This window comes from Choloepus didactylus, chromosome X (assembly GCF_015220235.1).
Source record: "Choloepus didactylus isolate mChoDid1 chromosome X, mChoDid1.pri, whole genome shotgun sequence".
NCBI lineage: Eukaryota > Metazoa > Chordata > Mammalia > Pilosa > Megalonychidae > Choloepus > Choloepus didactylus.
In genome coordinates, this window is record NC_051334.1 from 12,768,863 (window position 1) to 12,786,268 (window position 17,406).

The following is a 17,406-nucleotide window of genomic DNA, read 5'->3' on the forward strand; positions in this document are numbered from 1 at the left end:
TTAGATTGATGTTAGCTTCATAAAATGAGTTAGGTAGTGTTCCATTTTCTTCAATGTTTTGAAAGAGTTTGAGTAAGATTGGTGTCAGTTCTTTCTGGAAAATTTGGTAGAATTCCCCTGTGAAGCCATCTGGCCCTGGGCATTTATTTGTGAGAAGATTTTTGATGACTGATTGGATCTCTTTGCTTGTGATGGGTTGGTTGAGGTCTTCTATTTCTTCTCTGGTCAGTCTAGGTTGTTCATATTTTTCCAGGAAATTGTCCATTTCTTCTACATTATCCAGTTTGTTGCCATACAGTTGTTCATAATATCCTCTTATAATTTTTTTAATTTCTTCAGGATCTGCAGTTATGTCACCTTTTTCATTCATTATTTTGTTTATATGGGTCTTCTCTCTTTTTGATTTTGTCAGTCTAGCTAGGGGCTTGTCAATCTTGTTGATCTTCTCAAAGAACCAACTTTTGGTGATATTTATCCTCTCTATTGTTTTTTTGTTCTCTATGTCATTTATTTCTGCTTTAATCCTTGTTATTTCTTTTCTTCTACTTGGTTTAGGATTGGTTTGCTGTTCATTTTCTAGCTTCTTCAGTTGATCCATTAGTTCTTTGATTTTGGCTCTTTCTTCCTTTTTAATATATGCATTTAGTGCTATAAATTTCCCCCTTAGCACTGCTTTTGCTGCATCCCATAGGTTTTGGTATGTTGTGTTCTCATTTTCATTCGTCTCTATATATTTAGCAATTTCTCTTGCTATTTCTTCTTTAACCCACTGATTGTTTAGGAGTGTGTTGTTTAACCTCCAGGTATTTGTGAATTTTCTAAGTCTCTGATGGTTATTGACTTCTAATTGTATTCCATTGTGGTCAGAGAATGTGCTTTGAATAATTTCAATCTTTTTAAATTTATTGAGGCTTGTTTTATGTCCCAGCATATGATCTATTCTGGAGAAAGTTCCGTGAGCACTAGAAAAGTATGTGTATCCTGGTGATTTGGGATGTAATGTCCTGTATATGTCCGTTAAATCTAATTCATTTATCAGATTGTTTAGGTTTACAATTTCCTTATTGGTCTTCTGTCTGGTTGATCTATCTATAGGAGAGAGTGATGTGTTGAAGTCTCCCACAATTATCGTGGAAACATCAATTGCTTCCTTTAGTTTTGCCAGTGTTTCTCTCATGTATTTTGCGGCACCTTAGTTGGGTGCATAGACATTTACGATTGTTATTTCTTCTTGCTGAATTGCCCCTTTTATTAGTATGTAGTGGCCTTCTTTGTCTCTCAAAACATCCCTGCATTTGAAGTCTATTTTATCTGAGATTAATATTGCTACACCTGCTTTCTTTTGGCTGTAGCTTGCATGAAATATTTTTTTCCATCCTTTCACTTTCAGTTTCTTTGTGTCCCTGTGTCTAAGATGAGTCTCTTGTATGCAACATATCGATGGTTCATTTTTTTTTGATCCATTCTGCGAATCTGTATCTTTTAATTGGGGAGTTTAATACATTTACATTCAACGTTATAACCGTGAAGGCATTTCTTGAATCAGCCATCTTATCCTTTGGTTTATGTTTGTCATATTTTTCCCCTCTGTCTATTAATATCCTTTATTGTACCCATACCGAATCTCTTTAGTACTGAACCTTTCTCCAAGTCTCTCTGTCCTTTCTTTGTTTCTCTGTCTGTAGGGCTCCCTTTAGTATCTCCAGTAGGGCAGGTCTCTTGTTAGCAAATTCTCTCAGCATTTGTTTGTCTGTGAAAAATTTAAGCTCTCCCTCAAATTTGAAGGAGAGCTTTGCTGGATAAAGTATTCTTGGCTGGAAATTTTTCTCACTCAGAATTTTAAATATATCGCGCCACTGCCTTCTCGCCTCCATGGTGGCTGCTGAGTAGTCACTACTTAGTCTTATGCTGTTTCCTTTGCATGTGGTGAATTGCTTTTCTCTTGCTGCTTTCAGAACTTGCTCCTTCTCTTCTGTGTTTGACAGTGTGATCAGTATATGTCTCGGAGTGGGTTTATTTGGATTTATTCTATTTGGAGTTTGCTGAGCATTTATGACTTGTGTATTTATGTTGTTTAGAAGATTTGGGAAGTTTTCCCCAACAATTTCTTTGAATACTCTTCCTAGACCGTTACCCTTTTCTTCCCCTTCTGGGACACCAATGAGTCTTATATTTGGACGTTTCATATTATCTATCATATCCCTGAGGTCCATTTCGATTTTTTCAATTTTTTTCCCCATTCTTTCTTTTATGCTTTCATTTTCCATTCTGTCATCTTCCAGGTCACTGATTCGTTGTTCAACTTCCTCTAGTCTTGTACTATGAGTGTCCAGGATCTTTTTAATTTGGTCAACAGTTTCTTTAATTTCCATAAGATCATCCATTTTTTTATTTAGTCTTGCAATGTCTTCTTTATGCTCTTCTAGGATCTTCTTGATTTCCTTTGTATCCCGTACTATGGTCTCATTGTTCATCTTTAGTTCTTTGAGTAGCTGCTCTAGGTGTTGTGTCTCTTCTGATCTTTTGATTTGGGTGCATGGGCTTGGGTTATCCATATCGTCTGGTTTTTTCATATGCTTTATAATTTTCTGTTGTTTTTGGCCTCGTGGCATTTGCTGAACTTGATAGGGTTCTTTTAGGATTTGTAAACCAATTGAAGTCCTTATCTCTAATTTATCAGATCTACAGCTTCGTGGGGTACACTTTCTCTAACTAACCAGCAGGTGGCATCCACGAGCCACCTGTTCTCCACAAGCCAGTTCTCCCCTGCTTAGCCTTTTTGGTGAGTGGGGGAGTGAGTCTTGTGGGGTCCAATTGGTGTGCCAAGCTTGCGTGTGTAGTTGGTGCTGCCTGCCCTGTATATGGGGCGTGTTTCTGGGCAGTCAGGGAGGGGGGGTGGCCCTAACAATCAAATCTCCCTGGTGATCCTAGAGTTTTAAAGCTGCTGCAATTGTCTAATCCTTCAGTTCAGTCCTGCCACAGTTTGTCTCTGCCACTGACCCACAAGTCCTTGGTATTGGCGTATGGCTCCTGAGACTTGCAAGTGGGTCCCTCTTCCAGGCCGTGCACCCCCTGGTCCTCTGTTGAGGGATGACTGTGCTATGTCACAGGTGAGTGCCATCCCCCCGGGGCAGTTCTGGGCTGCTGGGCTGTGTAGGGAGGCTCCCAGTCTGCTGAAATGATGGCTGAATGGGGCTTTGTTAATTCACACTGCTCCACCTTCCCAACTCTGGGACAATCAGCTGAGGTTGCAGGGAAGGCTAATGTCCACGCCCAGTTTTGTGGTATGTGCCTGTTATTTGAAGCACTTCCGTCACACTGGGTTGTCTGGGGCAGCTCTGGGCTATGGGGCTGGCGATGGGCAGGAGTGTTTCCTGTCCACCAGGATGATGGCTGTGAGCGGACACCCCCCTTTTCTTGGGAAGTTGTGGTGTTTAGTGAATTTTCCCAGCCACTGGATTATTGCCTTTTGTCTCAGAGCTCTCTTAGTTCTGCTCTTGACTTGACCTGCCCAAATTGCAAGTCTTTGAAGCTTTCTGTATTGGGCTTCTTAGAGTAATTGTTTTAGAAAAAGAAAAAAGGATTAAAAAAAAAAAAAGGGCCCTCCTCAGAGATCTAATGGGTTATTGAAATGCTAAGAGACAAAGCAACCAGGGTCATTAAGGAAAGGTCCACAGGGCAGAGAGATCAGCTTTTCTTCGGGATTTGCATATGCGCCTCAGGGCCTGAGCTCTGCCCTTCCCCTTTCTATGTTCACCAGAACTCCAAAAATCCTCCGCTTTTATTTTGGAGTTTTTCGTGTTGTTTTTTTTCTATGCCTGTCTCCTCTCTGCTGGGCTGGCTGCTCTCAGATTCTCTGGTGTCTGGTCTCAGTCTATCTATGGTTGGAGTTTGGATCAGTAGAATGAGTTTCCGATAAGGGCTGCCACTGCAGTTCTCCCTTCTCCTTCCCGGAGCTGACAGCCCCTCCTCCCACGGGACTGAGCCTGGCAGGGAGGGGCGCGGGTCCCCTGGCCACAAAAACTTACAGATTTCGCTGATCTCAGCAGTTCCACGTTTTCATGAGTGTTGTATGAAGTATGCCCAAAGTCAGATTGCTCTGTGGTGTCCAGTCCACGCAGTTCCTGGCTTTCTACCTACTTTCCTGGAGGAGTAACTAAAACATACAGCTCACCAGTCCGCCATCTTGCCCCGCCTCCCTTAAATGCAATTTTATTGAGATATATTCACATACCATACAATCATCCAAAGTGTACAACTGTTCACAGTATCATCACATAGTTGTGCATTCATCACCACAATCAATTTTTTGCATATTTTCATTACTCCAAAAAATGAGGATAAGAATAAAGATAAAAGTAAAAAAGAACACCCAAAATATCTCATACTCATTTCCACCCCCTATTATTCATTTACTTTTTGTCCCCCTTTTTTCTACTCATTTGTCCATACACTGGAAAGTGAGCCACACTTTCCCCTTTCTCCTGGAGATCTTAAGGTTTTGAGGAAATGAAAAGCTCCAGAGTTTGTGCTCTTAACCAAAAACTAAACTGGCCCTCAGTACTTAGGCAAAATGTAATATAAATCAAACTCTCTCTCTACTGAGAGGAGCTTTCTATCTGAGGAAACTTTAAAGTCAGAGAGGGCCTAGGAGGAGAGATGGATATTGAAGAATAGAGCAGAAAATACTGACTGATCAATTTTGCCAAGGAGTTGACCACTTCCTACTTGCCCAGGAATTCATGAGCCGTCCCCATCCTGAGGAGAGGACAGTCCTGACCCCTTCCCACAGGTCTTCAGCCCTTTGGTAGACTTGGTTACCTCTTCCATTCCTCAGAGCTGTTGCTGAATAGTAAGGAACTTTCTCTACTCTTGTTTGTGGGTGGACAGGAGGCCATGTTTGATACTACTGGAATCTATTTTAATATCTACTTTTTTTAGATGTGTTGGGCAGGAAACTTTCCATTCATTCACCTCTTCCCATGCCCTGAGGAGGTATTAGGATGTGAATGAAGGTCTGTGGACAGCCCCGAGTCCAGAATTCCTGGTTTATGAGATGTTTCCAAAGTCAACCAAGACCTACTCTTCCTTTTTCTTCTGGCCCTTCCCTTTGAATCAGAATGTCAAGCAGCAGATCTGAGAGATTAGCACTCCAGCTCACCCACTTTGTGGATGAAAAACCTACAACCCTAATAGGCAAAAAGCCTTTCCCAAGGTCACACAGCTCACTGTGGAAGGAGCCTGGTTCCAAACTCAGGTTTCCTGACTTTCGCCCCATTTTATTTGCACACTGCCCTTGCCTAATCACACCATCAGCTCTCGTACATCAACTTGCTGCGTTAGTCTCTCTCCATTTGGGGAGTGCCCTAGCTCCTTTTCATGGAAGAAAGCTTTGAAATGAACATCTCTCTTTCTGGACTGAAAGGGTCCCTTTCTGTACATGTCTGTACAAGCAAACACCGCTGTCTAGTCATGTTAGAACATTCTGTAAATTATCATGTAGGAGAAGCCCTGTGCCATGATAAATCCCCCTTAATCAAAAAAAGTGACGGTTTCTATCTTTCTATCTACATGAATGTATCGCTCCCCAGAACACTATAAAATCCTATCTTTGCCAAATAGTTCTCTACATTTCATCTTGATGCACTTTCTTGCAAAGACTCTTTAAAACATCCTAGTAAATACCAAATACAGCTAATCAGGACTGAAAATGTTACACAGCCCTGTGAGGAATATTCTAGCATCAGTTAACAGATTTGCTGACTTGAACTTGGAGCACATTACCCCTGGATGGGAGATAAGGGATAGGAAGGCCCCTTGGCATACTTGGGGGGCATTTGTGGTTTTATTGTGCTACTGCCTTTATAGGGTTATGGATCAATTGTTTGCACAAGAGATGGACATTTGTTCTTTCTCTGGCTTTAATTTTCCAAAAAAATTTAGAGCACCATCTGTAACCCAACTTCAGGCAAGGATGCTGATTCAAACAGTGAAGAAAGCAAAGTCTAGTTTCACAATTAACATGCCCCTGGTTAAATTTCAGGACTCTGAGTCCTGTCAGCATCTTTATTTCCTTCACCTTCTGCCTGTTTCTCCTCACTGCCCCTCCCATAATTAAAAGGTGAGAAGGAGAGGAAATAGAGGTTACTGTTGATTAAAGGACTACTTGAAAAAAGGATGCTACAGAGACTAGGCTGTAGTACAATTTGGCTATTTCCAAAATTCTCAGTCAGCTGGACAGCTTGATGCTCAAGATTTTCTGCAATCCTTTATGGTGGATAATAGTTGAAAATGTTTTCTGGCCACTCTAACTCTCACCCTATACAGAGTTATTGGCATTTTGCCTAAGAGTTCCTCGTCTTCTTTTTGTATAGCACTTCATGTATATGTCAAAATGTGATTACAGGATTTTAATCCTTCCCACGATACCTCTGGCACTGAGGATGGAAACTACTCTCTCCCACTTCTTATCAGAGTTGTTTAAAATAATCAAGAATTCAGAAATCAGAGTGCTTTGGATTACGGACAGAAGGTATTATTTTCTTTTTTTTTTTTTTTTTTTGGTTTATAAAATTTAACTTTATTTTATGTTACTCTGCTGTTACATAGGGCATAACATTTTCACAAGGCTTTTTGGGGACTACAGTCAATGATTAGCAACACACAATAGTGGTCCAACTCTAAACAACAATCACTAGACAAAGTGGATACCCTCACATGTGTACAAATCTGCATGGAAAAGTACTAAAGTTTTAGACTTGGACTTGTGTACTTTAATTAATTTATATCCCCTTTCTAGTGTATCAAGAAATGACATGCACTTTAATTTGCCAAAAGCAATGCTTGTATTCTGGCAGCAACATGCTACTTCTACTACATAGTAAAGTGAATACCAGAACTACAAAAGGCAGGATTCTAAGTGAATTTTTACTGGGAAGGGAATTTGTCAACTTAAACAGCAGCATATAAAGAGTGAATAAGGAAACTCCCTGTTGTCACAGATATACATGGCCTCCATACTATATTATGTAGGAGGCATTTCAATTTGTGACCCCTGCCCTCCCAGCGCCCAAAAATGTCAAATGCTTTTCCATTCAATTTAATACTTCTGGATTCCTACTAAAAAGGAATACAATAAGAGCATGGAAAAGTTGCTTATTGAAAGGAAATCCCTGAAAAAGAGTAAGGGAGAGAATGTAGAAATTAAAAAGTTATGTAGAATACTCTTTAATTGTAACTAACTACATTTTCATATCTTCACAGTAATACAAAACACAGTCACTTGCAGAACTGGTTCAGATTACTTAAATACCAAATACATTTTAGTTCTCTACATAAGTGTTTGGAAGTTACTTATGTTTATATGAAATGAAGCTATTAATACTTTTCTACAGCAGTACTGCACACCAGGAAGGCCAAGACAAACACAAATCAAGGAATGGAGTTTTCCCAAAGCTGCAGTGTGAAAAGACTATGAACAGTTGATTCCATACACATGAATGGGTTTCTTTGCTATAGGAAATCCAAGTGGAATAAGGAATGGAGATGTGTAAAAAGGTTTCTCGAGGGGAAGAAAGATGACACCCTGTATGCATTTAGTTTTCTGCCCCTTCTGCTGCATCACATTCTTCTCCTGCACTGTCTGATGTCCATAATGTTAGGTTGTCTCTAAGCAACTGCATGATGAGGGTGCTGTCTTTGTATGAGTCTTCATTCAGTGTATCAAGTTCTGCAATGGCCTCATCAAAAGCCATTTTAGCCAGTGTACAGGCAAGCTCTGGGTTATTAAGGATCTCATAGTAAAATACAGAAAAGTTAAGAGCCAGCCCCAGGCGGATTGGATGTGTGGGTTGCATCTCTTTCTTGCTTATATCAAATGCCTCTTGGTAAGCTCCTTGGGAATTATCTATCGTTTGTTTTCGATCATCACCACAGGCCACTTCAGCAAGGTACCGGAAGTAATCTCCCTTCATTTTCAGATAGAAGACCTTACTCTCTGGATTAGTTGCATTGGCTATTAAATATTTATCCAACAATTCCAGGACCGTAGTGCAGATGGATCTCAGCTCCGACTCCACTTTCTCCCTATAGTCCTTAATCAGCTGCAACTTCTTGTCGGAGGTGTCAGTCTTCTGCTCGATGCTCGAGATGACCCTCCAGGCGGACCTGCGGCCCCCGACCACGTTCTTGTAGGCCACGGAGAGCAGGTTGCACTCCTCGTTGGACAGCTCGGCGCCCTGCTCCGTCACGGCCTTCATGCAGGTGTCCATGTCGTCGTAGCGCTCGGCCTGCTCGGCCAGCTTCGCCTTCTGGATCAGCTCCGTCTTCTCCATGGTGGGCGAGGGGCGAGGGGCCCGGAGCAGCGAGCGCGCGAGGCACGGAGGGCGGCGAGCAGCGACCCGGATCAGGAAGAGGCCTCCTCGACAGCCTTTCCCGGTCTCCGCGGCCGCGACGCGAGTCCCACCACTCGGATCCGCTCTGGGCTCCGGTATTATTTTCTTGAAGAGCAACAGCCTATTCTACATAATGAGGATTGGGAGGTTGCTTTAAATAATGTGGTATATCTCCTTTTCATTTCCTCAAAGCTTTAAGATCCCCAGGAGAAAGGGGAAGGTATGGTTTCCCACGCAGGGCCCATGGGAATGGGCAGTGATTTTCTTGAGTGAGGGTGGAGGTGCAAGGGGTGGAGAGAGTGGGTCCGTACTGATGCGTTCTCTTCTCCAGGGCAAAGCCCAACAGACCATGAGAGTGAGAAGGTCGTGGAAGGAAAAGGGGGAGATTGGGCAGCCCTATGGGAGGGTGACAACATGGGACAAACATTGACCAAAGAGAGATGGAAAATGGGGGAATGACAGAAAAATTCTTCTTCACCTTTCTTCCTCCATTAGAAAGCTCTGAAGTTCAGTGTTCTTAACAGGTTGTTTGGAGACGTCAAGCATGGCCAAGCATCTGTCTCACTTTCCTTCTCCCTCACTTTCGCTGCCCTGGGAGTGCACATAATAGGCTCTGTTTTCCAGAGAACCCCAAGTTAAAAGGACTCAGAATGTCACTGTTCAATACAGTTGCCACGAGCCATGTGTGGCTACTGAGCACATGAAATGTGGCTAGTTCAAAAGGAGATGTGATGTAAGTGTAAAATATATACCGGATTTCAAAGACTTAGTATAAAAAGCAAGAATGTAAAATATCTCATCCTTTTTTATATTGCCTGAATGTTGAAATGATAATATTTTGGTTAAATAAAATATATTTTAAAAATCAATTTCATCTGTTTCTTTTTACTTTTTAAAATGTGTCTATTAGAAAATTTAAATGACATATGTCACTTGTCTTATAGTTTTGACTTAGCTATGACTTAAAGGAGGCACACAAAAGATATTAGCCATTTTCATTCCCCTTTCCAGAAAGTTATAGAGATTTGCTGTCAATAAGCCTAAAGATACAAGGGAATGAGGAGTAGAAAAGAGGAGATAAAGAAGGGAAAAGGGTACAAATGTTTACTAGTACCCTCTATGTTGCTAGGCACATCATAAACAAATAGTTCAAAGACTAATGTATATAATATTATCCCTGTTTGGCAGATGAGGAAAATAAGGTTCAAAAAACAATTTTCCCAAGGCCACAGAGGTATTAGACGACAGAGCTGACATTTGAACCCAGATCTGCTTGACAACACAGTCCTTGCTCTTTTCAATCTATCATACTGGCAAAAGATTGACTCTCAAATGGTAGAGTTTCGATGACATGACAGGGAGATTTCATGGCATGTATTAGGGCTTCCTAGAATTCCTTAAGTCACCCATACTGGAGGTCACCTACACCACCCACATTAAAAGCTGGTGCTGGCCACAAATCTCTGTCTCTCTCTCTCTCTCTCTCTCTCTCTGGCCTTGGGTGCATACACCATGATCCACAGCACACGGTCATCGTAAGTCATGAGAGCCCCTCTTGTTTCATTGTATTATTGTCCCCCATCACCCCCAGTTTCAATCCCATCTCACCCCACTGGCTCCCAAATGAGCATATATAATGAACACCCAATCTAACTTTGGGATGTCTATTAAGATATATGGGTGTCCTTGGAAAATAAGTGGTAGTGTGTTCTAAACTGCCTTCTCGTTCTGATTTATTCCATATTATTTCCTGAGATCAAATCATATAGCTATTAGCAAATCTTTTCCATTGCTTCACATCATTATGTAATAGCCACCTTTTACTTCTCCATCCCCTAAGAGGTGAACAGCTACATCACCTCTGACTTCTTTCTGCCACCCATGGTGCTTGGAGAACCACAGCACCCCCCATCTGCCTGTTTGGGGATGTTTTTCTGGAGTAAATAAGTATTCAGGAGTGGAGCTGCTGGGATATAGGCTATATGCGGAGTTAGTTTCGCTAAGTAATGTCTGCTTGCTCTCCACAAGGAATACAGATACGCCAACCCTGCATGCATGAAGTTTCTATTTCTTCCCATCCTTGCCAGCACTTGATAACACCCGATTTCCTAGTTTGTGACAACCTGATGGGTTGGTAGCAGATTATTTGAATTTATATTTTTCTGCCTATTGGTGAAAAGAACACCTCCCCATATTCTTATCCATGGATGAGTAAAGAATTCTCTCAAGACATAGTGACTAGAGCTGCCAGCAACACAAGCATCTGACTTTTCAAAAAGGTGGGGATGCTTCACCTCAGAGGGTGGAGACATATGGCTACATGGTTGGTTCTCCCAGATACGTAACTGCTCTGGACCCACAATGTCAATTTTCTGCAGATAACTGCTCTAGGGCTTGGAGATTTGCTTGTGCAATGAAATTTCACGACCCCAGGGCTGCTGTTGTGATAAATGTGTCTCCTATTACCTTTTTGGACTATTTTTAAAGTGAGACAAATGGGACTCAGGGTGGAATGAATGCAATTTTGGCAGTCCTAATGGAGCCACGTGCAGTCTAGGTGAGGAACCTCAGCCCCTTCTCTCCTCTCTTCCCCTCTCTTCTCTCTCCTTTCCCCCTTCTCTCTCTCTCTCTCGCGCGCGCTCTCTCTTTCTCTCTCTCTCTCTCTCTCACAGAATGGCTTGTCCTCTGGACGTACGGGTTCTTCTCTTCTTCCACCATGAGGAAATAAGCCTGCCCCAAAGGGAAAGCCTGTGACCATCCAACTCTGCCTGGACATGTTTAATCAAGTGGGGGAGTATTAAGGAGCCCCAAAGGTCTCAGATACAAGCCATGTGCTCTTACCTAAATTTTACTGGTGATAAAGATACTTTGATTCCCATCTGGCAACACCTCAGTCTACCTCTCAGTTTGTTCTGAACTTTGGAGGGGAAGAGAGGAGTATTATTTTTTGGTCTCCTCTTCCCCTTCAACTCCCCACATTTGGCTTCTACCCAATTCTAAACCCTCTTCAATGAATTGGTCTCATTTTGTCTAGCTGACAGACTCCGGCGGTGAAAACCTAGGAAGACATTTAATGGCAGTCAATAGGAATTCTCAATCAAAACTTCTCTTGGACAAGCAAGTAAGAGATGACCCCAAATCTGTATCTGACACTGCAAAAACCCACCAGCCAAGTACAAGTAGTTATGCAGAGACACTCAAGTCCTCCATGGCAAATGAAAACGTAGACAGGTACTGACCCAGGACAAGCAGAGCTGCCAGGGCTGGGAGTGGAGGCTGCTGGGAAAAGAAGCTGTCCAGGAGGACTCAGTGGGCAGAAACTCTAATTGGTGGTGGTGGAGGGGGGTCTACAGGAAAGCTTTCTACTGGAGAAAGGGCGGAAAGGCACAAAGACCAATGTTGAAACCAAGATGGAGTAGGAAAGGTGTCCGCAACCAATGTCTGCTGAGCAGCGGGCCGGTTGCTTTTTGGCTGGGAAAGAATTGCCCAAGAGGTGCTGTCCTTCGCTTGTAGTTGCTAAACCAGGGGGAGGGAGAGGAGGGGTCAGCAGGGAACACCTTGAAGGCTGGCAAGTGTGTCTAATACTCTGTAGATCAAGCCACGTGCTGAAAACCCCCATGGAAGAAGCTAAAGCAGACAAGACGACCCCTGCCTGAGGACCCCTAAGGGGAATCAGCAAGCCTCAAAATATCAACTGGTCACTGTCCTCACTGTATGAACCGAAGAAACCTGGAGGGAATAATTTGAGCCTTGCAAAACAGCCTAGTATTCAAATTAAAAAAAAAAATCAATCTGGTTATTTTCTCTCTACATCCTAATACTTTAAATAGTTCATTGTATTTTTTTTAGTTTATTGTAGTTCTTAAAATATAATTTAGCTAGGTTTATTGTTCTCTTAACCTTTTAGTAAGCTCTTCTTAAGCTTCTTGTAATCAGTCTTAATCGCTGCATTTTCAGTCTTCTTACTACTTTCCCTAGGTTTTCTTATTCCAATACCATTTCATTTTTTTTCCAACTCTGTATCTTTTATTAGAATATAACATGCCAACACAGTAAGCACTTGGTAAAAGTCTGCTGAATGACCAAATGATTTCCAGAAGGAATTAGCCAGTTGGAAGTCCAAACATGGGGGCTTGGGCTGGTTAGCCACCACAGCTTTGAATTAAACAGCTACATCTGAAAGTTTTATGTCAGCATAATAATCCCACATGTCGGGTTTCTGGGGAATGGGTGAGCCTCATCTCTGGCTCCGTCCCCACCACAATCACAGCAGTCAGGGAAATATGAGTGGCAAAGACACTCCAGGTGACAGAAAGAAAACCCTGAAAATGTCCCTTCAAGCCAAATGGGGGCCTGGTCTTGACATCTCTGAAAGGACAAGAAACTGGCAGGTTACCCAGATCATTCTCTGGCAGCCACTTTGCCAAGGCAGGAGTACCTCAGCCACAACTGTCCCCCACTCCCCACCAAAGGTGGAGAGGAGACAAGGGCTGTTTACAGGAACAAGGCAGAGGAATGGAGAGCTGTAAGGGAAGTCGGAGAAAGAGAGAGGCCAATACCATTTCATTTCAATTATTCCACCCATGCCTTTAGCAAACATTTATTGAGCCTCTTTTACGTATCAGGAAGTTTTAGGTGCTGGCGGCACAGTGGTAAGTGAGACCTGAGGCAACTGCGTGGGATTTTTGAAAAACTCCTTTGGAAATCAAATTTTAAAAATTTGATTATCATCCAATACATGGACATCCAGTCTGCCCATAAGAAGGAAGATTCCTTTTGTTATGTTTGTCGTACACATGAACACTGCACACAGCTTTTGCAAAGAAATAAAAACAGCAACCACTTATGCAGGACTCACTCTGCAGCAGGCATTGTTCTAAGAACTTGACAAACATTAACCAATCTAATCCTCCCAACGATCCTCTGAGCCAGGTCATTATTATTATCTCCATTTTACAGATGAGAAAGCTGAGGCTCTGCAAGCTTAAGTGACTTCTCTAAAGTTAGTCAGCAGTCAATTCAACGACAAAAAGACAAACAACCCAATTAAAAAACAAGCAAGGGATCTGAACAATTTTCTCCAAAGAACACAGACAAATGGCCAATAAGCTCATGAAAAGATGTTCAATATCATTAGCCATTAGGGAAATGCAAATCAAAACCACAATGATATACCACTTCATACCCACTAGGATGGCTAAGTATTGAAAAAAAAAAATCCAGGGTAGAGCCAGCCTTGAACTTGGGCAGTCTGGCTCCAGATTGCCTTTCTCTAACCCTGCAGGGCTGAGGCCTGCTCTTCAAGGTCTGCTTCTGACATAACGGAATTTAAAGCAGCAGGGGGCAACTACAGGCATTTGTTAGAAAAAGAACCATGTTTCACAGAGAGTTGGCAGTAAATATTACTGATTGGCTGCCTGATAAGAATGGAATGGGGTTTGGAGAATTTCGTACTCATTAAATAAACATGTGATTTTGACCTTCCATAAGTGACAGAAACTATCCAAAGTATTGCATTTTTATCTTTTCTCCCTTTTAGCCTTCACTTTCCAACCATGCTGCCCTAGTGGAATCTTGCACAAAATTGGCTGTGCCTTTCCAAGGACTGAATAAATACTCAGGCACATACGACCAAGGAAATAGGAACACTACCTTTGGGAATATCAAAAAGAAAGTTTTGTTGCTTGAACTTCCTGCAGTGGTTTGAAGCTACATGTACCCCAAGAAAACATGTTCTTAAACTTAATCCATTCCTGTGGGTGTGAACCCATTTTAAGTAGGACCTTTTGCTGAGGCTACTTCAGTTAAGGTGTGGCCCACTTCATTCGGGATGGGACTTAATCCTCTTAGTGAAGTCCATTAGAAGCAGAATGAAATTCATATAGATAGAGAGAAAGCCATGGGAGGAAAAAGCTGAAATACAAAGGAACCCAGGAGAGGCCACCATGTGCCTTGCCATGTGACAAGCAAGGACCAAGGGTCACCGAGTAGCCAGCCCCAGAACGCCAGTTTTCGGGAAGAAAGCCTCGCCTTAAAGATGCCTTGATTTGGACCTTTTTCCCAGCCTCAAACCGTGCATGAATAAATTCCCACTGTTTAAGTTGACCCATTTCATGGTATTTTCTTGAGAGGCCTAGGAAACAAAAACACCTCCCTTGTCTTGGAGCCCACACACCCATGACACAACTTACAAAAAGTGGCCCATGGACCAGTAGCATCGGCAACCCCTGGGAACCTGTTAAACGCAGGATCTCAGGACCCACCTGGACTTGTTGAATCAGAATCTGCATTTTAACAAGACCCCCTTCCCTGCCATTCTGTATGAACATTAAAGTCAGACATGGGCTGGAATGGTCACCAATTCTCTTTTCTAGATATTATAGTTGTGGAGAGGGAAGTTGTTATTGGCTGTCTATTGTTTATTACTACTTCAGCCTCTTAAAACGTATCTTCGCAGCCTCACCTTGTAATTTAACTCAAAATTGTCTTCCTGATACAAAACAATGTTCTGTTTGTTTTTATGGTAGAGCTGGACTTTCTAGAACCCAGTCAATTCCTGATGGGCAGAAGCTTAAGTTCCAGATTGCAAAACTATGGTTCTTATAAGACCCAGAAAGAAATGGCCACCAGCTCCCCATCTTTACAATAAATCAGTGCCTCTCAGAATCCAAATTAATGCTGTCTAGGGTTCCAAGAGTTCACTATTAAAATGCTCTAATAATAAAAATTGATCACTTACTTACTCAGGAAAATTTGATTCACTTCAGAGATTTTACTTGATGAAAAAAAAGAAAAGAAAAGAAAAGAAAAGAAAAGGCTACAGCTACTAAGACAGTGGTTTACACGGTGAAACCATTACCACTCTCTAATTTTTGGTTTTGATTGCAAGACCACACTGTCTGCTGCTTGGAGTGCTTTAGAATGTTCTCCTGCCTGTAACTAGAACCGGCTCCAACAGGAAGCAGTCGCTAGCTCCGAGGATTTGGCATATTGCTAGCTTTGCTTATCTGTTACATGAATGGTCTGATCTCTCTTTGTAGCTGCAGACAGCTCAACTCCTTCTCTAAATGAGATCTTACAGACAACTGGAATACACGCAACCGGGCAATGTCTCGTGATTTGGTTGAAGAGGACAGGGCAATTTTTTGACCTCCACTATCCACCTTGATGTAGCCTGAAGGATGTCCCTAGAACCCTAGACTCCTGGAAACACAGAATGAAAAACACCGTATAAAAAGGAATTGAGGAAGGGCTCAGCTCTGTGATTTAAGATGGTGTCACCGAGTCGAGCTGGGCAGGAGATGAGCTTGGCGGCCCTAAAGCAACACGACCCCTACATCACCAGCATCGCAGACCTCACGGGCCAGGCTGCTCTGCCCACTTTCTGCCACAAGGCCAACCAGTGGGAGAAGACTGAATAGAAGGGACCTTAGTTGTATATCGAAGGTCAGCTTCACCTGACCATGGTTTTACCATTGCCAATCGACTGAATATGCACAATCTAGTTGAACCAGTGAATAAAGAACTGGAATTTCAGCTCCATGAACCATCTCTTCTATATAGAAATGCAAGCTTGTCAATCTGCAGTATCTGGCGTTATGACAAGAATGTCAGCCACCGCACAGCCAAACTCATGGCCGATGTCGTAGAACAGGAGACACGGTGATCCCTGCAGGCTGCTTGGGATAAGCAGAGTCCCAGCCAGGCCAACGGCTGCAGTGCCCACAGGCCCATCGACATCCTGGAGATGCTGAGCAGGGCCAAGGATGAGTGTGAGAGGGTGAGGCTCTCTGGGTGCTGACCAGGGAAGACGGGAAGGGGAGGAGGAGGCCTACAGGCAGATCATGGACTGGGAGTCACCTCCAGGGCCAACAGAAGTATTTATTCAAACAGAAAGCAAGTGTTACAGTTTTAAGCCTAAGATATAAGGAAATAAGTCTGTTTATCTCAGAGTACTTGATTTTGGCAGGAAAAAGGATCCTTTTTTATTTCTTCCTATGGAAGAAAGTAGATTTGGAGTGTCGAAGTTAGACTGCCATAGGTAGTTCTGGAAAAGCTTCATGCCTCTTCTTCATTCCTGCAGTCTCTTTTAGGATGCTCACTGGGCTTAGGAATTTGTGTAGGTATCTACACCTTTGACTCTGAAAAGTATTCTGATCATTTATATCCCATAATACTAAGAGACATTTATGGTTTCTAATTGGTGATGGGTGCACAGCCTTCTTTAAGGAACTTTACCCAAATGAGAGGCTTTTCTGAAATTCCATTTTTGATTCCTCTTCTCTTTACATTTTATCTTGTAAATCAACTGATAATATTTTCTTCCAAAAGCTGCATAAAGTGGATGCTGGAGTGCTTTGTTAATTTATTCAGCATGTATTTATGAATTGTCTGTTTTGTGCTAAGCAATCAGTGATTTTCAAAACCTTGTGGCTGTGGAATTGTCTTAGCTTTTGACTTGACATCAGCACCTCAAAGTCCCACTGAAGGTTTCCATTGCATTTTGTTTCAGCAGAATTACGATTGTCACCTTAGTCTTCACTGAACATTAGGTTGACTGCTTTTCTTTCATTTCTGATTTAATCCTCACTTCAACAAAAGTTGAAGGAGCAAAGTTTGTAAAGCACTATCTAGGGTTGTGTTGCCCAAACAGTTCTATTATGACACTAGTTTCAAGGTTACTAACACAAATGATCCTTGAAAAAAGTCCCTTGGTCAAATGAGTTTGGCTCCTCCATTCTACATCCTCTTGTAAATAAAGCGGTAACTCTAGTCCCCAGATTAATTTGACCATGGGACCACTTTTCAACTACTACCCAATCTGTCTGGTGATGACCTGAGGGACTCGCTGTCCCCAGACTTGTCCTGAATGTAGAAGGCAGTTCACGGAGTTATCCTTCACAATGCTTTGAAAGAACAGTCAAGTCATGCTGCCTGAGGCAAAGGATTGCTGGCTATAGGACATACAGTGCAGCGCCTGGGACCGTGAGAAACTGTTTCCCAGGGAAGAGGG

The 17,406-nt window shown here is 42.4% G+C and overlaps 2 protein-coding genes across 5 annotated transcripts in view; both read right to left on the reverse strand.

Annotated features, from left to right (window-relative positions):
* PIR (pirin) overlaps positions 1-17,406 on the reverse strand; it is a 121,429-nt gene that overhangs the window by 54,748 nt on the left and 49,275 nt on the right. The window lies entirely within an intron of this gene.
* LOC119523848 (14-3-3 protein theta-like) lies at positions 7,212-8,480 on the reverse strand. The gene has a single exon (XM_037822661.1). It carries the CDS (start codon positions 8,331-8,333, stop codon positions 7,596-7,598), a length of 738 nt encoding a protein of 245 aa, XP_037678589.1. The 5' UTR covers positions 8,334-8,480; the 3' UTR covers positions 7,212-7,595.

Bases quoted from the DNA above. Each gene is read 5' to 3' on its own strand.
- LOC119523848 (XM_037822661.1), bottom strand. From the start codon at position 8,333: ATGGAGAAGACGGAGCTGATCCAGAAGGCGAAGCTGGCCGAGCAGGCC.